The sequence below is a fragment of the Telmatherina bonti genome, assembly GCF_933228915.1.
Source record: "Telmatherina bonti genome assembly, chromosome: 15".
Classification (NCBI taxonomy): Eukaryota; Metazoa; Chordata; class Actinopteri; order Atheriniformes; family Telmatherinidae; genus Telmatherina; species Telmatherina bonti.
Window position 1 is genome coordinate 2,463,102 of NC_136613.1, and position 25,058 is coordinate 2,488,159.

At 46.5% G+C, this 25,058-nt stretch overlaps 1 protein-coding gene across 1 annotated transcript in view; it reads left to right on the top strand.

Annotated features, from left to right (window-relative positions):
* Positions 1 to 24,410, top strand: part of LOC306766503 (uncharacterized protein) — a gene marked incomplete at its 5' end in the record, with an annotated part of 53,772 nt that extends 29,362 nt beyond the window's left edge. Inside the window, 17 exons of the mRNA XM_079254283.1 lie at positions 24 to 155; positions 222 to 361; positions 432 to 581; positions 640 to 808; positions 1,619 to 1,744; positions 1,810 to 1,919; positions 2,003 to 2,144; positions 2,217 to 2,398; positions 4,941 to 5,068; positions 11,706 to 14,251; positions 15,221 to 15,352; positions 15,421 to 15,894; positions 15,964 to 16,158; positions 18,960 to 19,109; positions 23,637 to 23,684; positions 23,764 to 23,826; positions 23,909 to 24,410. Of these exons, the coding sequence (XP_079110409.1) occupies positions 24 to 155; positions 222 to 361; positions 432 to 581; positions 640 to 808; positions 1,619 to 1,744; positions 1,810 to 1,919; positions 2,003 to 2,144; positions 2,217 to 2,398; positions 4,941 to 5,068; positions 11,706 to 14,251; positions 15,221 to 15,352; positions 15,421 to 15,894; positions 15,964 to 16,158; positions 18,960 to 19,109; positions 23,637 to 23,684; positions 23,764 to 23,826; positions 23,909 to 24,136 (5,115 nt within the window). The 3' untranslated portion in view covers positions 24,137 to 24,410. The remainder of the gene's footprint in view (positions 1 to 23; positions 156 to 221; positions 362 to 431; positions 582 to 639; positions 809 to 1,618; positions 1,745 to 1,809; positions 1,920 to 2,002; positions 2,145 to 2,216; positions 2,399 to 4,940; positions 5,069 to 11,705; positions 14,252 to 15,220; positions 15,353 to 15,420; positions 15,895 to 15,963; positions 16,159 to 18,959; positions 19,110 to 23,636; positions 23,685 to 23,763; positions 23,827 to 23,908) is intronic.
* Positions 24,411 to 25,058: the final 648 nt, after the last annotated feature.

Sequence of the window (25,058 nt, forward strand, 5' to 3'; positions counted from 1 at the left end):
GCTGACAGTGTCCTTGTCCTCAGTCCAGAGCCCTTGGCAGTGGATTGTCCCCCAGCGTCTCGTCGGACAGCCTCCTGGGTCTGGACCTGTCCTCGCTGATGTCTGTCCTGTCTCAGGCCGAGAGCGCTGTGCACCGGAGACGTGATGAGCTGCAGGTCAGTACTCGCCTCGGGTCCAGTCCCAGATCTGGAATCCTATCTGAATCCAGGTGTGTGTTTCAGGGGGCGGAGATCAACCTGCAGTGGGTCAGTGAGGACAGAGCATCTCTGCAGCTGAGACTGAAACATCTGGAAGATGAAAAGCAGCAGCAGCTGCAGAACATCCAGCAGGACTTGGTCCACATCCAGGATCTGCTGAGCAGGTAGGCAGCTGCTGCTGAACCCAAGGAGGGAGGAGCTGTGTTCAGCTGTAACCTGGTGTTTCTGTGGCAGAGAGAGGGAGGCGTCGTCCTCCCTCCGTCTGCAGCTGGAGGAGGTGCACAGAAGGGAGGAGGAGGTGCAGAGAGACAACGACAGGCTAAGGAGGGAGAGGGAGAGACAGGAGGAGAAGAACCGACAGCTGGAGGCAGAAGCTCGCAGACGGTATGTCCTCCTGCACTGATGTTATCTGTGATGTAATCCTCATGACATCATGTTTCAGGGTGGAGGCGGAGTCAGTGGGGACAGAGGCGGTACCAGCGGAGGCGGACTCAGTGGTGTCGGGGCCAGTGGAGGCGGAGTCGGCGGGGTCGATGGAGGCGGGGCTAGTGGATGTGGTCCAGCTGATGGAGAAGGAATCGGCGCTGCGGCTCCAGATCCTCAGATCCCAGGTATAACGCTGCATTTACCACCATGTTACCTAAAAACTAGAACTTCCTGGAGATTCTTCATCGTGAAGTCTTCCTGTCCTCCTCCTCCTCCTCCTTCTGTCCTCCTCCCCCTCCTCTCCTCCTCCCCCTCCTCTTCCTCCTGTCCTCCCCCTGTCCTCCTCCTGTCGTCCTCCTGTCTTCCTCCTGTCCTCCCCCTGTCCTCCTCCTCCTCCTGTCCTCCTCCTCCTCCCCCTGTCCTCCTCCTGTCCTCCTCCTGTCCTCCTCTCCTCCTCCCCCTCCTCTTCCTCCTGTCTTCCTCCTGTCCTCCCCCTGTCCTCCTCCTGTCCTCCCCCTGTCCTCCTCCTCCTCCTCCTGTCCTCCTGTCCTCCTCCCCCTCCTCCTGTCCTCCTCCCCCTCCTCTCCTCCTCCCCCTCCTCTTCCTCCTGTCCTCCTCCTGTCCTCCCCCTCCTCCTCTTCCTGTCCTCCCCCTGTCCTCCTCCTCCTCCTCCTCTCCTCCCCCTGTCCTCCTCCTGTCCTCCTCTCCTCCTCCTCCTCCTGTCCTCCTCCCCCTGTCCTCCTCCTGTCCTCCTCCTCCTCCTCCTGTCCTCCTCCTGTCCTCCTCCTCCTCCCCCTCTCCTCCTCCTGTCCTCCTCCTGTCCTCCTCCCCCTGTCCTCCTCCTCCTGTCCTCCTCCCCCTGTCCCCCTCCTGTCCTCCTCTCCTCCTCCTCCTGTCCTCCCTCTGTCCCCCCCCCTCCTCTCCTCCCCCTGTCCCCCTCCTGTCCTCCTCCTCCTCCTGTCCTCCTACTCCTGACCTCCTCCTGTCCTCCTCAGTCCAGGGACAGCATGCTGCCCTCCTCTGACGGTGTGATGAGGAGGGAGGTGGAGGAGGCGTGGGACACCCTGGAGAAGCGTGTTGTGGTGTGTGCGCAGAGGGAATCGAACCAGCGGCTGCAGCAGGTAACGGTGTGGTCCTGCCTGGCTCAGCGGCCCGTCGGCAACAGACTCACCAGCTGTTTCTGCAGATGGAGGCGGAGCTTTCAGACAGCCAATCACAGCTGCAGGTAGTGAGGTCAGAGGTCAGCGGTCTGCACAGAGACCTGGACGCTGTGACGACAGACTGCGGTCGGCTCCGGTGAGTCGAGACCCGATCCACCATGTCCCGCTGGAGCCCCCGGAACAACAGTAAAACCAGTTTAACCGGTGGTCTCCTCTCAGAGCCCAGGCGCAGGTGGAGGCCGACCTCCTCCGTCAGCTGACAGAAGAACGGACGGAGCTGGAAGAGAAGATGGAGGAGAAAGAGAGCGAGCTGGCTGCTGTGAGGGAGGAGGTGCAGACGGCCAGACGACAGCTGGAGGAGGTAGGGAGGAGGTCCTGGTCATGTGACGTGTCTCCATGGAAACCTGCAACATGTCTGAAGTGTGTTTCTCAGCATGTGTCGGTGGGCGAGGAGCTGAAGAAAGTTCAGAAGGAGCTCCGACAGGCGGAGGAGGAGGTGGAGAGGAGGGACAGGCAGCAGGAGGAGCAGCAGAGAGAGAGGAGGAGGCTGCAGGAGGAGCAGGGGAGTCTGTGGAGGCACAGGAAGCAGCTGGAGGAGGAGCTGGAGGAGCTCAGGTAGAAAAGAAATGTTTGTCTTTTTCTCTTCAAAGTTTTTATTGAAAAATTCCACCTGAAATTCAAATAATATAAAATAATATAAAAATCCAATCCAGTCTTTCATCTGGAAGGCTGTGGAACAATCCCACCCTGTTGCACCGGACAGAATTCCAGAAACAAAGTCTCTCCTCCAGATCACAATCCGTTGCAGCATCTCAGACTTCCTTATTTTCTCCAGTTAAATGACAGAAAACGTCCTTCAAACCATCATTTCACAGATGGAGGATGCTTTTCTTTCCTCTTCAGCAGATTACTCCTTTATATTTCTGACTGCTGAACATCTGTGGTGCAGTGCCAGATGTCTTCGCCTCACACACAATATTCATATATTCATCCCAAATGCTCCTCCTCCTGCACCGTTCAGGTCACATCTTAAACCCTGCAGCTCCTTCAGAACATGTGGGCTACCATTTTTATTTAAAATCTTTGTAGTTTTTTTTTAGATATTTAGCATTTTGTAAAAATAAATTCAGCCTTGTGATTGGATGAAAGTTCTTCCAACCAAATGCGGATTGGACCGTGCAAAAATTCAGCACAGTGATTGGTCAACAGGGTTTCAGAGCTCTGCACCAGTTTGCAGAGTCCGGTTCATCAAGTTCCCGTCTCCAGTGTCTTTCCTGCAAAATCTTTGAAACGCTACTCCTCCTACACAGTTTGTCTCACTTCCACCATTCAGGTATCAAACTCTTCAGCTCATTCAGGAGATATGTTCTACCACTTTTGGTCTTTGTAACATTTAAACTTTTTAAGTTATTCAAGTTTTTGTCAATTTATTGAAATCCGTTCCTGTGATTGGACGAAACAGAATTCAGCTCAGTGATTGGTCCATTTTGTGCACCGGTACACAGGTACACATACCAGGCACTGGTTCAAATGCAGCATTTAACATATATCTCCATGGTCTTTTGTCGGCTGTTACTTGTGTGATGGCGTGCAGTTCTGCAGACCGCTCCACGTGAACTGTTGGTCTCAGCTCCACACTTCAAGGAGAAAAGGAATTTATTTGCAAATGTCTCAGTTAAATATGAAGGATTTGTTCCAACAATACTCCCTACAACATTTCAACACTTTGATCAATCTTAAACAGATTAAAAAAAAAGTTTTTCACATTGAACATTGTGTAATCCCACTAATTCCACCCTGCTGGACGTGGAAAATAAGCATACGGGTGGAGTAGTGAGTAAGTCAGTGTGATTCAATACAGGAAGTCATGGGTTCAAATCCTGATGTGGGGCAATGGGAAAAAATGTCACTTATGCTTTTTTATTTTCAATTTCTTATACTTCTGCAATTTCATTTCAATCATTCAGCACAGTTCAATAAATGGACATTCACAGCTGCTATTATTTCAATAATCGCTGGTTCTAGTTTATAACTGTTTTCCAAACGTCTTCAGAGATTACAGTTTCAAGTTCCTCCTCTCATTTCCCTTTGACAGCAGTCAGTGGTTCCAAGTTATAAGAATTAAAAGCAAAATAGATTTTACCTTTGGAATGTGCTTTCAGATCCAAAATAGTTTCCAGAAGTGAGTCAGGTGGTCGTGAGGGGAAATGACTGAATGAAGCAGACACTGAAGATATCTGAAGAAATGACAATCATGGATTTGGAAAGCTGTTTTCACTTGTTGAAATGTTGCAAACAGTCCTTTGACAAACGTATCTTTCAATGTCCTCAAGCCACGTATGGCCCAGATAGTAAAGGAGTCGTCAATGCTGGAAGGAACAAACATACGACTTCGTGCAATAGAGGCATGAAGTGACATAATATTTAGATTGAAGCTCCGTCTGAATTGTGTCCAAATCTTAAGTGAATGTTTAACAACAAGGCTTGTGGAAAAATGACATCAGGGTTTGAGGCAGAGGTAATCCTCAGCACGGCATAGTGTAAGGACGCAGCGCTGCATGACGTATTCTCAACCATTTAGAGCCACCATAATAAAAAGTCCGAGACCAATACAACATTGCATGGATATTAAATGTCCAATAATAATATTGGAAATTTGGAAGTAAGAATCCTCCATTTTCTCTGTTGTTGTAAGATATTTTTGGAAATGCGTGCACTTTTCCCTTTCCATATAAATGATGATAGATAAAAATGAAGAATATGGGCACTGATTGAAATAGATCGAGGTAAAATATTGATTTTGATAATATTTATTCTTCCGGTGATGTAGTATTCCAGCGTTCAAAGTCCTTTTTTATAGAATCTAGTACTGGAATAAAATTTGTTTTGTACATATGTTTGTATGTCTTTGTAATCCAAACTCCAAGATATTTAAATTAGTCTTTAATTTAAATGGGAGTGATCTTAGCATACTTTACTGAGCTGTAAAATGTATGGGCATCAGCTCACTTCTCTGCATATTAACTTTATAGCCTGAAATTATCCAGAAGATCAAGTAGTCCTGGCAGGCTTTGAAGTGACTCAGACACATACAGTAGTGTGTCGTCTGCAAAAAGTGACACTTTGTATGTCTGACACTCTCTCACTCTGCCTGCAGGTCTCTGTCAATGTCTCTCCACCTTCAGCTCCGTCAGCATCAAAAGCAGCTGTCCCGTTCAGAGGTGGAGAAATGTCAGCTGGACACTCACGTCCAGACGCTGCAGCGTGCCAAACACACCTTGCAAGGTCCGTCTGCTGGAGAGCTTCACAGCCCAAACTAAGCTAGGTTTATTACCAACATGCTAGCATAGCGTGCTAAGTTTATTACCAACATGCTAACATAGCGTGCTAAGTTTATTACCAATGTGGTAACACAGCATGCTAACTTTAACACCAACATGCTAACACAGCGTATTCAGTTTATTACCAACATGCTAACACAGCGTGCTAAGTTTATTACATGCTAACACAGCGGGCTCAGTTTATTATGAACATGCTAACACAGCGTGCTGAATTTATTACCAACATGCTAACATAGCGTGCTAAGTTTATTACCAACATGCTAATACAGCATGCTCCGTTTATTACCAACATGCTAACAGCGTGCTAAATTTATTACCAACATGCTAACACAGCGTGCTCAGTTTACCAACATGCTAACACAGCGTGCTAAGTTTATTACCAACATGCTAACACATCGTGCTAAGTTCATTAACATGCTAACACAGCAAGCCAAGTTTATCAACAACATGCTAACACAGCGTGCTCAGTTTATTACCAACATGCAAACAAAGCGTGCTAAGTTTATTACCAACATGGTAATACAACGATCTAAGTTTTTTACCAACATGCTAACACAGCGTGCTCAGTTTATTATCAACATGCTAACACAACGTGCTAAGTTCATTACCTACATGCTAACACAGCATGCTAAGTTTATTACCAACATGCTAACATAGCATGCTCTGTTTATTACCAACATGCTAACACAGCGTGCTAAGTTTATTACATGCTAACACAGCTTGCTCAGTTTATTACAAACATGCTAACACAGCAAGCTAAGTTTATCAACAACATGCTAACACAGCGTGCTCAGTTTATTACCAACATGCTAACATAGCTTGCTAAGTTTATTATCAACATGCTAACACAACGTGCTAAGTTTATTACCAACATGCTAACACAGCATGATCTGTTCATTACCAACATGCTAACACAGCTTGTTCAGTTTGACCAACATGCCAACACAACCTGCTGAGTTTATTACCAAAATGCTAACACAGCGTGCTAAGTTTATTACCAACATGCTAATGCAGCGTGCTAAGTTCACTAACATGCTAACACAGCAAGCTAAGTTTATTACCAACATGCTAACACAGCGTGCTCAGTTTACCAACATGCTAACACAGTGTGCTCAGTTTACCAACATGCTAACATAACGTGCTAAGTTTATTACCAACATGCTAACACAACGTGCTAAGTTTACCAACATGCTAACGCAGCGTGCTAAGTTTATTACATGCTAACACAGCATGCTCCGTTTATTACCAACATGCTAACACAGCGTACTCCGTTTACCAATATGCTAACACAGCGTGTTAAGTTTATTAACACAGGATGGGAGATTGAGTTGGACTCAACTCAATCTGTTGGTTTCCTTATATAGGCTGTTATGAATTGGCCTTCATTATGTTTTCCCCTCTGTCTGTAAAGCGTCTTGAGATGGCATTGCCGTGATTTGACGCTATATAAATAAAGTTGAATTGAATTGAATTGAAATTACCAACATGCTACCACAGCGTGCTCCGTTTATTACCAACATGCTAACACAGCGTGCTCCGTTTACCAATATGCTAACACAGCGTGTTAGGTTTATTACCAACATGCTAACATAGCGTGCTAAGTTTATACATGCTACCACAGCGTGCTCCGTTTATTACCAACATGCTAACACAGCGTGCTCCGTTTACCAATATGCTAACACAGCATGTTAGGTTTTTTACCAACATGCTAACATGGCATGCTCAGTTTATTACCAACATGCTAACGCAGTGTGCTCAGTTTATTACCAACATGCTAACGCAGTGTGCTCCGTTTATTTCCAACATGCTAACGCAGTGTGCTAAGTTTATTACCAACATGCTAACGTAGTGTGCTAAGTTTATTACCAACATGCTAACATAGCGTGCTAAGTTTATTACCAACATGCTAACACAACATGCTAAGGTTATCAACAACATGCTAACACTGCGTGCTCAGTTTATTACCAACATGCTAACATAGCGTGCTAAGTTTATTACCAACATGCTAACACAATGTGCTAAGTTTATTACCAACATGCTAACACAGCGTGCTAAGTTTATTACCAACATGCTAACACAGCGTGCTCAGTTTATTACCAATGTGGTAACACAGCGTGCTAAGTTTAACACCAACATGTTAACATAGCTTGCTAGTTATTACCAACATGCTAACGCAGCGTGTTAATTTCATTAACATGCTAAAACAACGTGCTGTTTATTACCAACATGCTAACACAGCGTGCTAAGTTCATTAACATGCTAACACAGCAAGCTAAGTTTATTACCAACATGCTAACACAACGTGCTAAGTTTACCAACATGCTAACACAGCGTGCTAAGTTTATTACATGCTAATACAGCATGCTCCGTTTATTACCAACATGCTAACACAGCTTTCTCCGTTTACCAATATGCTAACACAGCGTGTTAAGTTTATTACCAACATGCTAACACAGCGTGCTAAGTTATTACCAACATGCTAACGCGTTGTACTATGTTTTTTACCAACATGCTAACATAGCGTGCTAAGTTTATTACCAACATGCTAACACAACGTGCTAAGTTTATCAACAACATGCTAACACTGCGTGCTCAGTTTATTACCAACATGCTAACATAGCGTGCTAAGTTTTTTACCAACATGCTAACACAACGTGCTCAGTTTATTACCAACATGCTAACGCAGTGTGCTCAGTTTATTACCAACATGCTAACGCAGTGTGCTAAGTTTATTACCAACATGCTAACACAGCGTGCTAAGTTTATTACCAACATGCTAACACAGCGTGCTAAGTTTATCAACAACATGCTAACACTGCGTGCTAAGTTTATTACCAACATGCTAACATAGCGTGCTAAGTTTATTACCAACATGCTAACACAAGGTGCTAAGTTTATTACCAACATGCTAACACAGCGTGCTAAGTTTATTACCAACATGCTAACACAGCGTGCTCAGTTTATTACCAATGTGGTAACACAGCGTGCTAAGTTCATTACCAATATGCTAACACAGTGTGCTAAGTTTATTACCGAAATGCTAATGTCCTGTTATTTACCAACATGCTAACACAGCAAGCTAAGTTTATCAACATACTAACACAGCATGCTCAGTTTATTACCAACATGCTAACATAGCTTGCTAAGTTTATTATCAACATGCTAACACAACGTGCTAAGTTTATTACCAACATGCTAACACAGCGTGCTAAGTTTATTACCAACATGCTAACACAGCAAGCTAAGTTTATCAACATGCTAACACAGCATGCTCAGTTTATTACCAACATGCTAACGCAGTGTGCTAAGTTTATTACCATCATGCTAACATTGCATGCTCAGTTTACCAACATGCTAACATAGCTTGCTAAGTTTATTATCAACATGCTAACACAATGTGCTAAGTTTATTACCAACATGCTAACACAGCATGATCTGTTCATTACCAACATGCTAACACAGCGTGCTCAGTTTACCAACATGCTAATATAACGTGCTAAGTTTATTACCAACATGCTAACATAACGTGCTAAGTTTACCAACATGCTAACGCAGCTTGCTAAGTTTATTACATGCTAACACAGCATGCTCCGTTTATTACCAACATGCTAACACAGCGTGCTCCGTTTACCAACATGCTAACACAGCGTGCTAAGTTTATTACATGCTAACACAGCGTGCTAAGTTTATTACCAACATGCTAACGCAGCGTACTATGTTTTTTACCAACATGCTAACATAACGTGCTAAGTTTATTACCAACATGCTAACACAGTGTGCTAAGTTTATTACCAACATGCTAACACAGCGTGCTAAGTTTATTACCAACATGTTAACACAGCGTGCTAAGTTTATTACCATCATGCTATCACAGCGTGCTCAGTCTATTACCATCATGCTAACACAGCGTGCTAAGTTTATTACCAACATGCTAACACAGTGTGCTAAGTTTATTACCAACATGCTAACACAGCGTGCTAAGTTTATTACCAACATGTTAACACAGCGTGCTAAGTTTATTACCATCATGCTATCACAGCGTGCTCAGTCTATTACCATCATGCTAACACAGCGTGCTAAGTTTATTACCAACATGCTAACACTTTGGGCTAAGTTTATTACCAACATGCTAACATAGCGTGCTAAGTTTATTACCAACATGCTAACACAATGTGCTAAGTTTATTACCAACATGCTAACACAGCGTGCTAAGTTTATTACCAACATGCTAACACAGCGTGCTCAGTTTATTACCAATGTGGTAACACAGCGTGCTAAGTTAACACCAACATGTTAACATAGCTTGCTAGTTATTACCAACATGCTAACGCAGCGTGCTAAGTTCATTAACATGCTAACACAGCAAGCTAAGTTTATTACCAACATGCTAACACAGCCTGCTCAGTTTACCAACATGCTAACACTGCGTGCTAAGTTTATTACATGCTAACACAGCTTGCTCAGTTTATTACAAACATGCTAACACAGCAAGCTAAGTTTATCAACAACATGCTAACACAGCATGATCTGTTCATTACCAACATGCTAACACAGCTTGTTCAGTTTGACCAACATGCCAACACAACCTGCTGAGTTTATTACCAACATGCTAACACAGCGTGCTCAGTTTACCAACATGCTAACAGTGTGCTCAGTTTACCAACATGCTAACATAACGTGCTAAGTTTATTACCAACATGCTAACACAACGTGCTAAGTTTACCAACATGCTAACGCAGCGTGCTAAGTTTATTACATGCTAACACAGCATGCTCCGTTTATTACCAACATGCTAACACAGCGTACTCCGTTTACCAATATGCTAACACAGCGTGTTAAGTTTATTAACACAGGATGGGAGATTGAGTTGGACTCAACTCAATCTGTTGGTTTCCTTATATAGGCTGTTATGAATTGGCCTTCATTATGTTTTCCCCTCTGTCTGTAAAGCGTCTTGAGATGGCATTGCAGTGATTTGACGCTATATAAATAAAGTTGAATTGAATTGAATTGAAATTACCAACATGCTACCACAGCGTGCTCCGTTTATTACCAACATGCTAACACAGCGTGCTCCGTTTACCACCAACATGCTAACACAGCGTGCTCCGTTTACCAATATGCTAACACAGCGTGTTAGGTTTATTACCAACATGCTAACATGGCATGCTCAGTTTATTACCAACATGCTAACGCAGTGTGCTCAGTTTATTACCAACATGCTAACGCAGTGTGCTCAGTTTATTTCCAACATGCTAACGTAGTGTGCTAAGTTTATTACCAACATGCTAACATAGCGTGCTAAGTTTATTACCAACATGCTAACACAATGTGCTAAGTTTATTACCAACATGCTAACACAGCGTGCTCCGTTTACCAATATGCTAACACAGCGTGTTAGGTTTATTACCAACATGCTAACATGGCATGCTCAGTTTATTACCAACATGCTAACGCAGTGTGCTCAGTTTATTACCAACATGCTAACGCAGTGTGCTCAGTTTATTTCCAACATGCTAACGTAGTGTGCTAAGTTTATTACCAACATGCTAACATAGCGTGCTAAGTTTATTACCAACATGCTAACACAATGTGCTAAGTTTATTACCAACATGCTAACACAGCGTGCTAAGTTTATTACCAACATGCTAACACAGCGTGCTCAGTTTATTACCAATGTGGTAACACAGCGTGCTAAGTTTAACACCAACATGTTAACATAGCTTGCTAGTTATTACCAACATGCTAACGCAGCGTGTTAATTTCATTAACATGCTAAAACAACGTGCTGTTTATTACCAACATGCTAACACAGCGTGCTAAGTTTACCAACATGCTAACGCAGCGTGCTAAGTTTATTACATGCTAACACAGCGTGCTCAGTTTATTACCAACATGCTAACATAGCGTGCTAAGTTTATTACCAACATGCTAACACAATGTGCTAAGTTTATTACCAACATGCTAACACAGCGTGCTAAGTTTATTACCAACATGCTAACACAGCGTGCTCAGTTTATTACCAATGTGGTAACACAGCGTGCTAAGTTTATTACCATCATGCTATCACAGCGTGCTCAGTCTATTACCATCATGCTAACACAGCGTGCTAAGTTTATTACCAACATGCTAACACAGTGTGCTAAGTTTATTACCAACATGCTAACACAGCGTGCTAAGTTTATTACCAACATGTTAACACAGCGTGCTAAGTTTATTACCATCATGCTATCACAGCGTGCTCAGTCTATTACCATCATGCTAACACAGCGTGCTAAGTTTTTTACCAACATGCTAACACTTCGGGCTAAGTCTATTACCAACATGCTAACACATCGTGCTAAGTTTATTACCAACATCCTAACACAGCGTGGTAAGTTTATTACCAACATGCTAACACAGCGTGCTCAGTTTATTACCAATGTGGTAACACAGCGTGCTAAGTTTAACACCAACCTGCTAACGCAGCGTGCTAAGTTTATTACCAACATGCTAAAATAGCGTGCTAAGTTTATTACCAACATGCTAACACAACATGCTTGCATGATGATAAGGACAACTCCTGTTTTCTGCTCCTGAAGGAGAACTTGAGTGTCTGAGAGGAGAACTACAGCGAGAGGAGGCCCGGAGAACAGAGGAGACTGAGATGAGGGAGAGGAGCCAGGAGGAGAGAAATCTGCTGCAAGAGGAAATCCAGAGGCTAACAAGGGAGGCGGAGGACCTGAAGAAAAGGAGGTCAGAGGAGGAAGAGGAGAGAAGGGAGGACAAGGAAGCCTGGCAGAGAGAAAGAAGAGCTCTGAGCAAGGAGCTTGGAACCAAAGATGGAGATCTGGAGGCCCTGAGGAGGAGAAACGAGGGACTAATGGAGGAGAAGGAGGAAAGGCAGACAGAAGTAGAGAAGCTGAGGGAGGAGGTGACAGAGAGGGAGACGCAAATAAGCTTGATGAGGGAGAGAATCCAGCAAGTGGAGATGGAAAAGGAGAAACTAAAGCAGGAAGTAAAGAGGATGGAGGCCAGACTGGAGGAGGAGGAGGTGAAGAAGAGGGAGACTGAGAGGCAGAGGGAAGGAGAAACGGAGGCGCTCTGTGATCGGATCGAGAAACTTGAAAGACAAAAGGAAGAAACTGAGAAGTTGAATCACCGACTGAGGAGCGAAGCAAAGGAGGAGGTGGATATGCAGAGTGCGAAGGAGGAGGAGGTCCACAAGGAGATAAAGAGACTGAGATCAGAAATCTCCTCTTTACAGGAGGAGAGAGAGCAGGAGAGGAGATGGAAGGAGAAATTGCAGAATGAGAAGGAGGAAGGGAAGGAGAGACTGAAGGAGAAAGGGAGGGAGGTGGAGGTGCTGAGAGTGAAGCTGAATGTGGCCCAGGAGGAGCTTGAGGAGGTGAAGGAGGAGATTAAGCGAAGGGAGCGAAGCCTGGAGCGACAGATGAGTGCAGTGAGGGAGAGAGAGGAGGAGGTAGAGGAGCTGAGGGAGCGCCTGAAGCTGACAGAGGAGCAGGAGGAGGAAGAAAAAAGAGAGCGCCAGGACTTTTTAGACAAATTGATGCTGAAGGAGGTGAGGGAGGAGCAGCTGGAGGAGCTTCTGAGAGAAACCCAGGTTCTCCTGGAGACAGAGAGGAGGAGGGGAGGAGAAAAAGACATCAGGATCTCCTCCCAGAGCAGAGAGCTTCAGGAGGCGCAGGCCACTAGCAGGGAGGCCAAGAGGAGAGCCAGAGAGGGGAAGGAGGTCCAGGACAGGCTGCAGGAGGAGGTGAAGGAGTGGCAGCAAAAGGAGGAGCAGCATGTGAAGGAGGTGGCAAAGCTAAGCCAGATCTTAAAGGAGCGAGAGGAGGAGGCGTACCGGCTGAGGACGATGATGGAGGAGGCTGAGGATGTGGGAAGAGAGAGGGAGGAGAGGAGTCGAGCAGAGGAGAAGAGGAGGAGAACACTAAATAACAAGCTGATGGATTTGGAGCAGGAGAAAAATAAACTGAAAGAGAAAGTAAGGGAGGTGAAGGAGGAGCAGGAGGAGGATAGAGAATCACTGAGGGGAGCCAGAGGGGAGGTTCAGAGGTTGGAGAATAAACTGAAAGAAATGGAGGAGGTGGTGAAGGAGCACAAAGATGAGTGGAGGAAGACTGCGGAGGAGAAAAGGAGGCTAGTAAACAAACTGAAGGAGATTCAGGAGGAGCTCAAAGAAGAAAGGGAGGCGCTGAGTAGACTTAGGGAGGAAAAGAGGATGCAAGAAGATGAAATCAGGGAGGTGAAGGAGGAGCACCGGAGGCTGGTGGAGACTGCAAGACAACAGCACCTCCTGGAGGACAGAAGGAGGTGCATAGTCAGAGAGCTGGAGGAGGAGAATGCAAACCTACTGGTAACATTGAGAAAGCTGGAAAAAGAGGTGCAAAAGGAAAAGGAGGAGTTATCTGTCCTCAGGGAGGAGGTCAGGAAGCAGCCCAAGGAGAAGGAGATGATGTGGAGATCCGAGAGGGAGGTGGAGGCTCTCACAGAGGAGGTGAAGCGAAAGCAAAGAGAGGTGGAGGATGTGCAGGAAGAGATGGCAGCCTTGCAGAAGGAGGTGCAGCAGGAGCTGAGGAAAAGCAAGGAGGAGGTTTCACAGCTTCTAAAGGAGCAGAGGGAGACAAATGGGTCACAGGAGGAGCTGATGAAGAGGAGAGAGGAGGTCAGATCTCTGAGACAGGAGGAGGAGAAGCTGCAGGAGGAGCTGATGAAGAGGAGAGAGGAGGTCAGATCTCTGAGACAGGAGGAGGAGGAGCTGAGGAGGTTCAACAATGAGCTGGTAGCTGTGAAAGACGTGCAGGGGGAGAGAAAGAAGAGGGAACAGACTGAAGAGGAGTTGGTGATGGCAGAGCAGGAGGTGGCCACTCTGAGAAAGGAGATGCAGGATGTCCTGAGGAGAAGTGAGATGGAGGTGTGTGTTCTTCAAGAGGAGGTCCAGAAAGAGCTAACGGAGAAGGAGGAAGAGAAGAAGGAGCTAAAAAAAACAAAAAAAGAAGTAAAGATCCTGGAAGAGGAGTTAAAGAAGGAGCACAGGAGGAGGGAGGAGGTGCAGGAGGAACTGAAAGGAGTCCAACAAAGTGTGAAGATGATGGAGGAGACTCTGAGCTCCTTCCAGAATCAGGTAAACAACAACATGGAGGATTGTTTATCTGGATCCACTTCCTGGTTTCCAGATTCAGGATGTCTGATTGGTTAGGAACGAGGATGGATGGATGGATGGATGGATGGATGATAGAGGGATGGATAATGGAGGGATGATGGAGGGATGGATGATGGAGGGATGGATAATGGAGGGATGATGGAGGGATAGATAATGGATGATGGAGGGATGGATAATGGAGGGATAGATAATGGATGATGGAGGGATGGATAATGGAGGGATGATGGAGGGATGGATAATGGAGGGATGATGGAGGGATGGATGATGGAGGGATGATGGAGGGATGGATAATGGAGGGATAGATAATGGATGATGGAGGGATGTATAATGGAGGGATGATGGAGGGATGGATAATGGAGGGATGATGGAGGGATGGATAATGGAGGGATGATGGAGGGATGGATAATGGAGGGATAGATAATGGATGATGGAGGGATGGATAATGGAGGGATGATGGAGGGATGGATAATGGAGGGATGATGGAGGGATGGATAATGGAGGGATGATGGAGGGATGGATAATGGATGATGGAGGGATGGATAATGGAGGGATGATGGAGGGATGGATAATGGATGAGGGAGGGATGGATAATGGAGGGATGATGGAGGGATGGATAATGGATGAGGGAGGGATGGATAATGGAGGGATGATGGAGGGATGGATAATGGATGAGGGAGGGATGGATAATGGAGGGATGATGGAGGGATGGATAATGGAGGGATGATGGAGGGATGGATAATGGATGAGGGAGGGATGGATAATGGAGGGATGATGGAGGGATGGATAATGGAGGGATGATGGAGGGATGTAACCAACGTGTTTTTCTGAGGACAGAAGACCCAGAAGTTTCCGCCATGTCTGCCCCCTGCTGGCAGGTGGAGGAACTACACCTGCAGGACGTCGTCCAGGTGACGTCTGATGTTTTCTCAGGTGTGTCAGCTGAGCATCAGCAGAGAGGCAGCAAGACGGGAGGTGAAGCAGAAGGAGGAGCAGAAGGAGCAGATAAAAGAGGGGTTGAGGCATACGCTGGAGGAGATGACCAAGCTGAAGGTGCTCCTTCAGGTATGGGTTACTCCTGGTCTGGTCTTCGTCATCTTCATCATCCTCATCACCTTCATCATCTTCTTCAGGAGAGCCATGCTGATGGGGAGCATTTGAGGAGCACGCTGCAGGAGAAGAAGGAGGAGCTGGACAGGATCAGAGAGGAGAACCTACAGGTGGAGGATAAGCAGGGAGAGGTGGAGGAGCTAAGAGCTAGAGTCAAGGCTCTAGAGAGGAGGAGGAAGGAGGCGCTGGAGGAGCTGGAGGATGCCAAAAATAGGAGGACAGAGGCAGAGAAGGAGGGCGAGGAGAAGCTGAGAAGTCTGCAAACAGAAATACACATACTGAGGAGGAGACAGGAGCAGGTGGAGAAGGAGTGGAGGTCCAGAGTGGAGAAGAAAGAGAAAGAGCTAGAGGAGGTGAAGAGGAGGATGGAGGAGCGAGAGGAGAATGACAGAAAAGGGAGGAGAGGAGGAGGAGAAGAGGTAGGTCTGTCTGTGTTTCCTGAAAAGGAGGAGGAGCAGAAGGAGATGAGGAGGCTGCTCCTGCAGAGTGAAGCTCAGGTAACAATCAGCCCACCTGTCCCATTGATCCAGTTGGATCCGGTCTGAAGTTTGACCTCTGATTTACAGGTCTGTGGTCTGAGTCCGAGGACCGAGGTCCTGCAAAGGGACCGGGAGCAGGACCCGGACCCGGTCCATTACCAGGACCAGGTCCAGGACCAAGACCCGGTCCAGGACCAGGACCCGGTCCAGGACGGGGACTGGGTCCAGTTGGCCCTTGAAACCACAGAGGCAGAGGGGGGGGCAGAGTCTGTCCAAGACCAGGTGAGGATGGCTCTGATTGGTCCTCTCCATCATAATTGCAATAATGAAACTACTTTGGGTAATCAGATTACTATAATAACTAGAAAAGCGCTGCTCTTGCAGGAGATGCCCGGTCATGCTGAATGATTGAGATGCAATAGAAAAACCATTTGGAGAAGCAGCACAACTATTTGACTTAACTTACTATGGTAATGCTTCGGGATTCGAACCCACAAACCTCTGAACTTACTATGGTAATGCTTCGGGATTCGAACCCACAAACCTCTGAACTTACTATGGTAATGCTTTGGGATTCGAACCCACAAACCTCTGAACTTATTATGGTAATGCTTTGGGATTCGAACCCACAAACCTCTGAACAAGAGCTCATTTGTCTAACCACTACACCAGCACAGCTCTCCAATGTGCCACGACCAAATCATTAAAAATCTTTATCATTAGAACGGGAATGTTTTTCTTTTACAGGAATCTGCAAAAGAGCTTAAGATTTAAATGTGTAAAGTAGCACACAAGATCTATTAGATATAGATAAGCATAAGAAGTACAACCATCTGATATGATTTATGAAAATCCAGCACCTGGATTTGTACTCACAACCTTCTGAATGAGAGGCAATTCATTTTACCACCATGCCACTACAGTCCTCCTTTACACCACGGCAGGAGCGCTAATATCTTTAGCCATTGGTATGGGATTGCCTGTGCCACCAGTGTGTCATCAGCAGAACTGCTAAAAGATGTGAAAGGTTGAACTGAAGCCAAAGATTATTTTAAATAGTTTGTAAATTCAACTAAAATTCTGAAGTCAGTAGTTAAACTACATCAATCATTGCAGAAAATCATTTAGAACTGCTTATGTAATCAGTTCAAGACTTTATTGTTCAACGTGAGCAATGTTGTTTCATTGGAAGCACTTTAACAACAAAACTGTAATATTTAACCGTCATTCCTGCAGTTTATTTTTTAAACTTGAATTAACACTTTGTACAAGTTGTGCACCTTTCCAAGACAAACATTGCACAGACACTATTTTATTTTATTATTTTTTTTATATCAACACTAACTGCACAGTTTGCAGTTAAATCTAAGCAAAAACTAGCGTACCATCATGGTGCCCAACATTTAATACTGGATTTGATCCCTCTCCATGTATACCATTACATACCTGTGTACCGGTGCAGAAAATGGACCAATCGCTGAGCTGAATTCCGTTTCGTCCAATCACAGGAACAAATTTCAATACATTGACAAAAACTTGAACAACTTCATCCAATCACAAGGCTAAAATATTTTTTTTTTTTTACAAAATGCTAAATATTTCAAAAATTACAAAGATTTGAAACAGCAGAAGTCGTAGCACACATCTCCCGAAGGAGCTGCAGGGTTTGAGATGTAAACGACTAGAGTGACCTGAACAGCGCAGGAGGAGTAGCACGGCAAAGTTTGGCGGAACTAGAATAAAAATGGTCGACCAGGATCTCAATAATGTGAATTCCCCATGAGCGCTGACATTATTTAGTCCATGTCTGCATTGAGATATTAGAAAGTCCTGGTCAGTAGTTATTATACATGCAGTCATCTCGCTTTCTTTTAGTTTCTGGGTTCAACATTGCAGCGACCACATCTTAAGCCTGTTCCATCCTCCATGACGTCTGCAGCGGGGAGGGGTCACTGCGGGGGGCGACGACTGCAGCGGGGAGGGGTCACTGCGGGGGGCGACGCCTGCAGCGGGGAGGGGTCACTGCGGGGGGCGACGCCTGCAGCGGGGAGGGGTCACTGTGGGGGGCGACGCCTGCAGCGGGGAGGGGTCACTGCGGGGGGCGACGCCTGCAGCGGGGAGGGGTCACTGTGGGGGGCGACGCCTGCAGCGGGGAGGGGTCACTGCGGGGGGCGACGCCTGCAGCGGGGAGGGGTCACTGCGGGGGGCGACGACTGCAGCGGGGAGGGGTCACTGCGGGGGGCGACGACTGCAGCGGGGAGGGGTCACTGCGGGGGGCGACGCCTGCAGCGGGGAGGGGTCACTGCGGGGGGCGACGCCTGCAGCGGGGAGGGGTCACTGCGGGGGGCGACGCCTGCAGCGGGGAGGGGTCACTGCGGGGGGCGACGCCTGCAGCGGGGAGGGGTCACTGTGGGGGGCGACGCCTGCAGCGGGGAGGGGTCACTGTGGGGGGCGACGCCTGCAGCGGGGAGGGGTCACTGCGGGGGGCGACGACTGCAGCGGGGAGGGGTCACTGCGGGGGGCGACGTCTGCAGCGGGGAGGGGTCACTGTGGGGGGGGGGGGCGTCAGCTGGGGGGAGGGGGCATCTGCAGCGGGGAGGGGTCACTGGGGGGAGGATTCTTTCACATTGTGCTAATGTGGCTACCATGTGTTAGCGCCAGCTGCTAATGTAGGAGCCTGCACTTAGTATTAGCTACTAATGTTGGAGCTTCTGGTCTTAGCTCTAAATGCTAATGTGGGAACCCAGTGTTAGCGTCAGCTGCTAACGTAGGAGCCTGCAGTTTGCATTACCTAAATGCTAATGTGGGAATTTGACCGTGAAACTGGAATCAGTTGTTAAAGGTGGAATTTGGTGGAATTTACAGGAGATCAGACTCACCTGGCTGAGCTGGACAAATGTCAAAAAAGAAGATTAAAAACATAAATAGAATATATTCCTGCTGACGTTTACAATGCCAAATTACCAGTTGCATAATAAATTCACAGAATTCAGGGAAGAGATTTAAAATAGATATTTAATCGGTTCTACAGCAATAATCTGGTGAAATCATAAAACCAGTGTTCATTTGTATGTGAGAAACAGAGTGTTCGTGACAGACTGGATGTTCTGCAGCGTCTGGTGGCTGAGTTGGAAGTGGACCAGAAACGACTAAAGAAGAAGAACACACACCTGGAGAACCAGAGAGACAGACTGAAGAGAGAGAGGGACGATCTAAGAAACACCCTGAGACAGGTGGACACACACACATTCCTGTCTAAAGTGTGAGATGAGGACTGGGTAAACTAACCTGCTCAGTGAGGACCACCTGCTAAAAACTCTTTCGCCCTGTTTCTTTTTATCTATCAGAGATAGATAGATAGATTTTAAAATAAAGCAGCATATTTCCACCAGCATTACCCAGGTAAATATTTAGCTGTAGAAAGCACCTCGTACGGGGGTCGGACTTCACAGATTCCCTCAGATCAACCCTTCACTAAGTCTCGCCTATAAGCGCTACTGACCAGTCATACGTTAGCAGCGGTAGCTAAGAGAGAAGGCTCTTCCTTCAGAAATAGGGTTTGGGTTATGCTGTATTTTTCACTTTCCTAAAACTCAACAGGACAGATGCTGAATATGAATGAAACAGTGTGGAAGACTTCACTGAATCCATCGCAGATAAAAACTACAGTCTGTTCCAAGGTAAGACGCTAAGACCAGCTAGCACACCGTTGTTTGCTACAAGACTAGGAGGAGATTAACTGAAAGTTACTCGTGCTTAGCCTGCAGAGCCAGGATGGATCATGGAGCAAATTCTGTTAAGCAGGAAACACGTCTGCGGAGTTTTTAAAAATGTTCTTCTTTATCGGTTTTTAATAAACAACAGGAGTATTGAATTAAACCATCCACCTGTATCTTAGACCCTCTCCCAACGAGCCTCTTTAAGGACATTTTCCCTTTAATTAATACATCACTACTAAATCTTATCAATATGTCTTTAGTGACAGGATATGTACCACAATCATTTAAAACTGCTGTAATCAAGCCTTTACTTAAAAAGCAATCTCTGGATCCAGAGGTGATAGCAAATTATAGACCTATATCTAATCTCCCGTTTATGTCCAAAATTCTGGAGAAAATAGTTTCAGCTCAGCTACATGCCCACCTGAGCAGAAATAATTTATTCGAAGAGTTTCAGTCAGGATTTAGAGCTCATCATAGCACTGAGACGGCATTGGTGAAAGTTACTAATGACCTTCTTATGGCCTCAGACAAAGGACTTGTGTCCGTACTTATCTTGCTTGATCTTAGTGCTGCATTTGATACAGTCGATCATAACATTCTGTTACAAAGACTAGAACAGGTGATTGGAATTACAGGTACAGTGTTAAGCTGGTTTAAATCATATTTATCTGATAGACTTTAGTTTGTTCATGTAAATGACAAGTCCTCCTCCCAAACTACAGTAAGTCATGGAGTTCCTCAAGGTTCTGTACTTGGACCAGTACTCTTCACGCTATATATGCTCCCTTTAGGCAAAATTATTAGACAGCATGGAATAAACTTTCATTGTTATGCAGATGATACTCAGATATACTTATCCTTTAAACCAGATGAAACAAATCAGCCCAATAGGCTACAAAATTGTCTCATAGACATAAAGACTTGGATGTCTAGAAATTTTCTCCTCTTGAACTCAGATAAGACTGAAGTAATTCTCGTTGGATCTGAAAAACTCAGAGCTAAATTTTCCGGTTTTGTAATGAACCTGGATGGCATTACTTTAGCTTCCAGTGCTACAGTGAGAAACCTTGGAGTAATATTTGACCCTGACCTGTCCTTTGGCCCACATATTAAGCAGGTTACTAAAACAGCCTTCTTTCATTTACGTAATATAGCCAAAATTAGGGACATTCTGTCTCAGAGTGATGCAGAAAAACTGGTTCACGCTTTTGTTACTTCGAGACTAGATTACTGTAACTCTCTATTACTGGGCTGTCCTAAATATGCCCTGAAAAGCCTTCAGCTGATCCAGAATTCTGCAGCCAGAGTCCTGACCAGAACCAGCAGGAGAGATCATATTTCTCCAGTTTTAGCCTCTCTTCATTGGCTGCCTGTTGAATCTAGAATAGAATTTAAAATCCTCCTTACATATAAAGCCCTCCACAACCAGGCACCACTATATATCAAAGACCTCATTGTTCCTTATATACCAAGCAGACTGCAGGCTTACTTGTGGTTCCTAGAGTCTCAAAGAGCCGAGCAGGAGGCAGAGCCTTTGGTTATCAGGCCCCTCTCTTATGGAATAAGCTCCCAGTTAGTGTTAGGGAAGCAGACACCCTCCCCACCTTTAAGACTAGGCTGAAGACTTATCTTTTTGATAAGTCCTATAGGTAGGGATGGTTAGCATCCCTTAGTTATGCTGCTATAGGTTTAGACTGCTGAGGGACATTTCCTGATACACTGAGCTTCTTTCTTTTTCTCTTTATCTCTTTCTTTTACCCCCCCATAACAGTGTTGCATCATTAACATGTATGTCTCCTGTCTCAGCAGGTCTCCCTGGCCGGGAGTAGCAGTTCCTGTTGTCTGTTGTCTTTCTGTCCTCTTCCCCCCACACAGCAGAGGCAGATGGCTGCCTGTCCTTGAGCCGGGTTCTGCCGGAGGTTTCCTTCCTGTTAAAAGGGAGTTTTTTCCTTCCCACTGTTGCCAGTGTGCTTGCTCAGGATGGGAGATTGAGTTGGACTCAACTCAATCTGTTGGTTTCCTTATATAGGCTGTTATGAATTGGCCTTCATTATGTTTTCCCCTCTGTCTGTAAAGCGTCTTGAGATGGCATTGCCGTGATTTGACGCGATATAAATAAAGTTGAATTGAATTGAATTGAAATTATACAACCTCTAATATCAGCTTTAAATGCATCCCATTCTATTCCTGATCCAGATGCTCTACCTTTATGGAAATTACAAAATGGTTCTTTTAAAAAGTTTTGAGATTCTTTGTTAATGAGTAAAGAAGTCTTTAATCTCCAGTGAGTCGTGGATTGTTTTAGTCTAAACGAAGCACCATTTCCACTGGGGGGCATGATTGGATATGATAATATTACCAATCGATGAACAGTAGCATCTACTACTTGTTTTGAAAAGGAAAATAATCTATTCTCCAAGTATACTGTGACTTTAGGATGTAATAGCCTCCATATATCTGTTAATCCCAATTCCTCGATGTACTCTATAGCCAGCAGAGATTTTTGGGGCCGTTTTATAATCGAACTGGATTTATTTATGATGGACTTTCTAATTTGATTAAAATCTCCACCAATAATAAAGTATTTATTCTCTATACGACACCATGGCACCATGACACCATGGCACCACCATGACACCATGGCACCACCATGGCACCATGACACCACCATGGCACCATGACACCACCATGACACCATGGCACCACCATGACACCATGGCACCACCATGACACCACCATGACACCATGGCACCACCATGACACCATGGCACCACCATGACACCACCATGACACCATGGCACCACCATGACACCATGGCACCACCATGGCACCATGGCACCACCATGGCACCATGACACCACCATGGCACCATGACACCATGGCACCACCATGACACCATGGCACCATGACACCACCATGGCACCATGACACCATGACACCATGGCACCATGACACCATGGCACCATGGCACCACCATGACACCATGACACCATGGCACCATGACACCATGGCACCATGGCACCACCATGGCACCATGGCACCACCATGGCACCATGACACCATGGCACCACCATGACACCATGGCACCATGACACCACCATGGCACCATGACACCATGGCACCATGACACCATGACACCATGGCACCATGACACCATGGCACCATGGCACCACCATGACACCATGACACCATGGCACCATGACACCATGGCACCATGGCACCACCATGACACCATGGCACCACCATGACACCATGGCACCATGACACCATGACACCACCATGGCACCACCATGACACCACCATGGCACCACCATGACACCATGACACCACCATGGCACCACCATGACACCATGACACCACCATGGCACCACCATGACACCATGACACCACCATGGCACCACCATGACACCATGACACCACCATGGCACCACCATGACACCATGACACCACCATGACACCATGACACCACCATGGCACCACCATGACACCATGACACCACCATGACACCACCATGGCACCACGACACCATGACACCACCATGGCACCACCATGACACCATGACACCACCATGGCACCACCATGACACCATGACACCATGACACCACCATGGCACCACCATGACACCATGGCACCACTGGCCGTAGAGCAGCACGTAAAACTGCTTGGCGAGATCTCAGAAAGCAGACAAGGATTTATCTTGTTGGCTCTTCAATGTTGGAGTCAGTTCAAGATTCAGATCTTCGTAGTTTCTGCACAAACTTCAGCATTTAATTTCCCTCAGCTTTTTACAGCGGCTGGCATCGTCCGATATACCAACACACACACACTCACACACACGCACGCACACACACTCAACGCACGCACGCACATACACGCACGCGCGCACACACACACACACACACACACATGCGCACGCACACACTCACACACATGCGCACGCACACACGCGCACACACACTCACGCACACTGCTGCGTTTTCATGGGTCTTTACATTACTTTCTGCTGTGTGTGTGTGTGTCTGTGTGTGTGTGTGACAGGTGGAGGAGCGTTGGAGGCTCCGACAGGTGACTCTCAGCCAGTTTCAGGTGAGACACAGAGGAGTGTGTCGGTGTGTGTTTTCATTACAGTGGGGGACTTCATGACATCACAGCTGTGTGATTTCAGGAGACCTCAAACACCACAGAAGAAGAACGTTTGCAAAGCAGAGTGAGGGAGTTGGAAGACCTGGTGAGCACACTACAGAAGAAGACTTTCAGGTTTTCCACATTCTCAGGTGGAGGTTAAAGATGTCATTGCGTCTCCTCCCCAGGTGGGTCAGCTCCATTTCTCATTGGTCACAGGACGTCAACAGAGGGTGGAGTTTATCCAGCAGTCCTCCAGAAACAGCCAATGGCTGCTCTCCCTGAGACACGACCTCAACGACTCGCTGGCGGCGGTTACACGCCGTCCGGTTCCGTCCGTCCTGCAGTCTGAGACGCAGCGATTGGACCGCAGCCTGAGGGAGGAGGAGCTTCGCATGTCCTTCAGTCAGTCGTAGCTGCAGAAGATGGAACTTTAAACTGCCTCAGAACGGGTCAGAATCTGGGTTCTGGTCCACGTGACCCGGAATCAGGATGGCGTTAAAAAACAACCAGAACCTTCCGGTGATTCTGACCCGTTCAGAACTCTGTTCTCTGATTGGACCCGTTGTCATCCTGCTTCTGATTGGACCTGTTGTCATCCTGCTTCTGATTGGACCGTTGTCATCCTGCTTCTGATTGGACCCGTTGTCATCCTGCTTCTGATTGGACCCGTTGTCATCCTGCTTCTGATTGGACCCGTTGTCATCCTGCTTCTGATTGGACCCGTTGTCATCCTGCTTCTGATTGGACCCGTTGTCATCCTGCTTCTGATTGGACCCGTTGTCATCCTGCTTCTGATTGGACCCGTTGTCATCCTGCTTCTGATTGGACCCGTTGTCATCCTGCTTCTGATTGGACCCGTTGTCATCCTGCTTCTGATTGGACCCGTTGTCATCCTGCTTCTGATTGGACCCGTTGTCATCCTGCTTCTGATTGGACCCGTTGTCATCCTGCTTCTGATTGGACCCGTTGTCATCCTGCTTCTGATTGGACCCGTTGTCATCCTGCTTCTGATTGGACCCGTTGTCATCCTGCTTCTGATTGGTCGTTTTTATTTATCAGGTGTAAAGTTAATAAAAACCAAAGATTTCACATCAAACTGTTTTGTCTTCTGAACGTCGGTCAGTAAACGCACCACAGCCATCTGAAGCTCCTCCTGCTGGTTCTCCTGTTGCTCCTCCTGCTGGTTCTCGTGTTGCTCCTCCTGCTGTTTCTCCTGCTGCTCCTCCTGCTGGTTCTCCTGCTACTCCTCCTGCTGGTTCTCCTGTTGCTCCTCCTGCTGCTGCTTCTGCTGCTCCTCCTGCTTCTTCTCCTGCTGGTTCTCCTGCTGCTACTTCA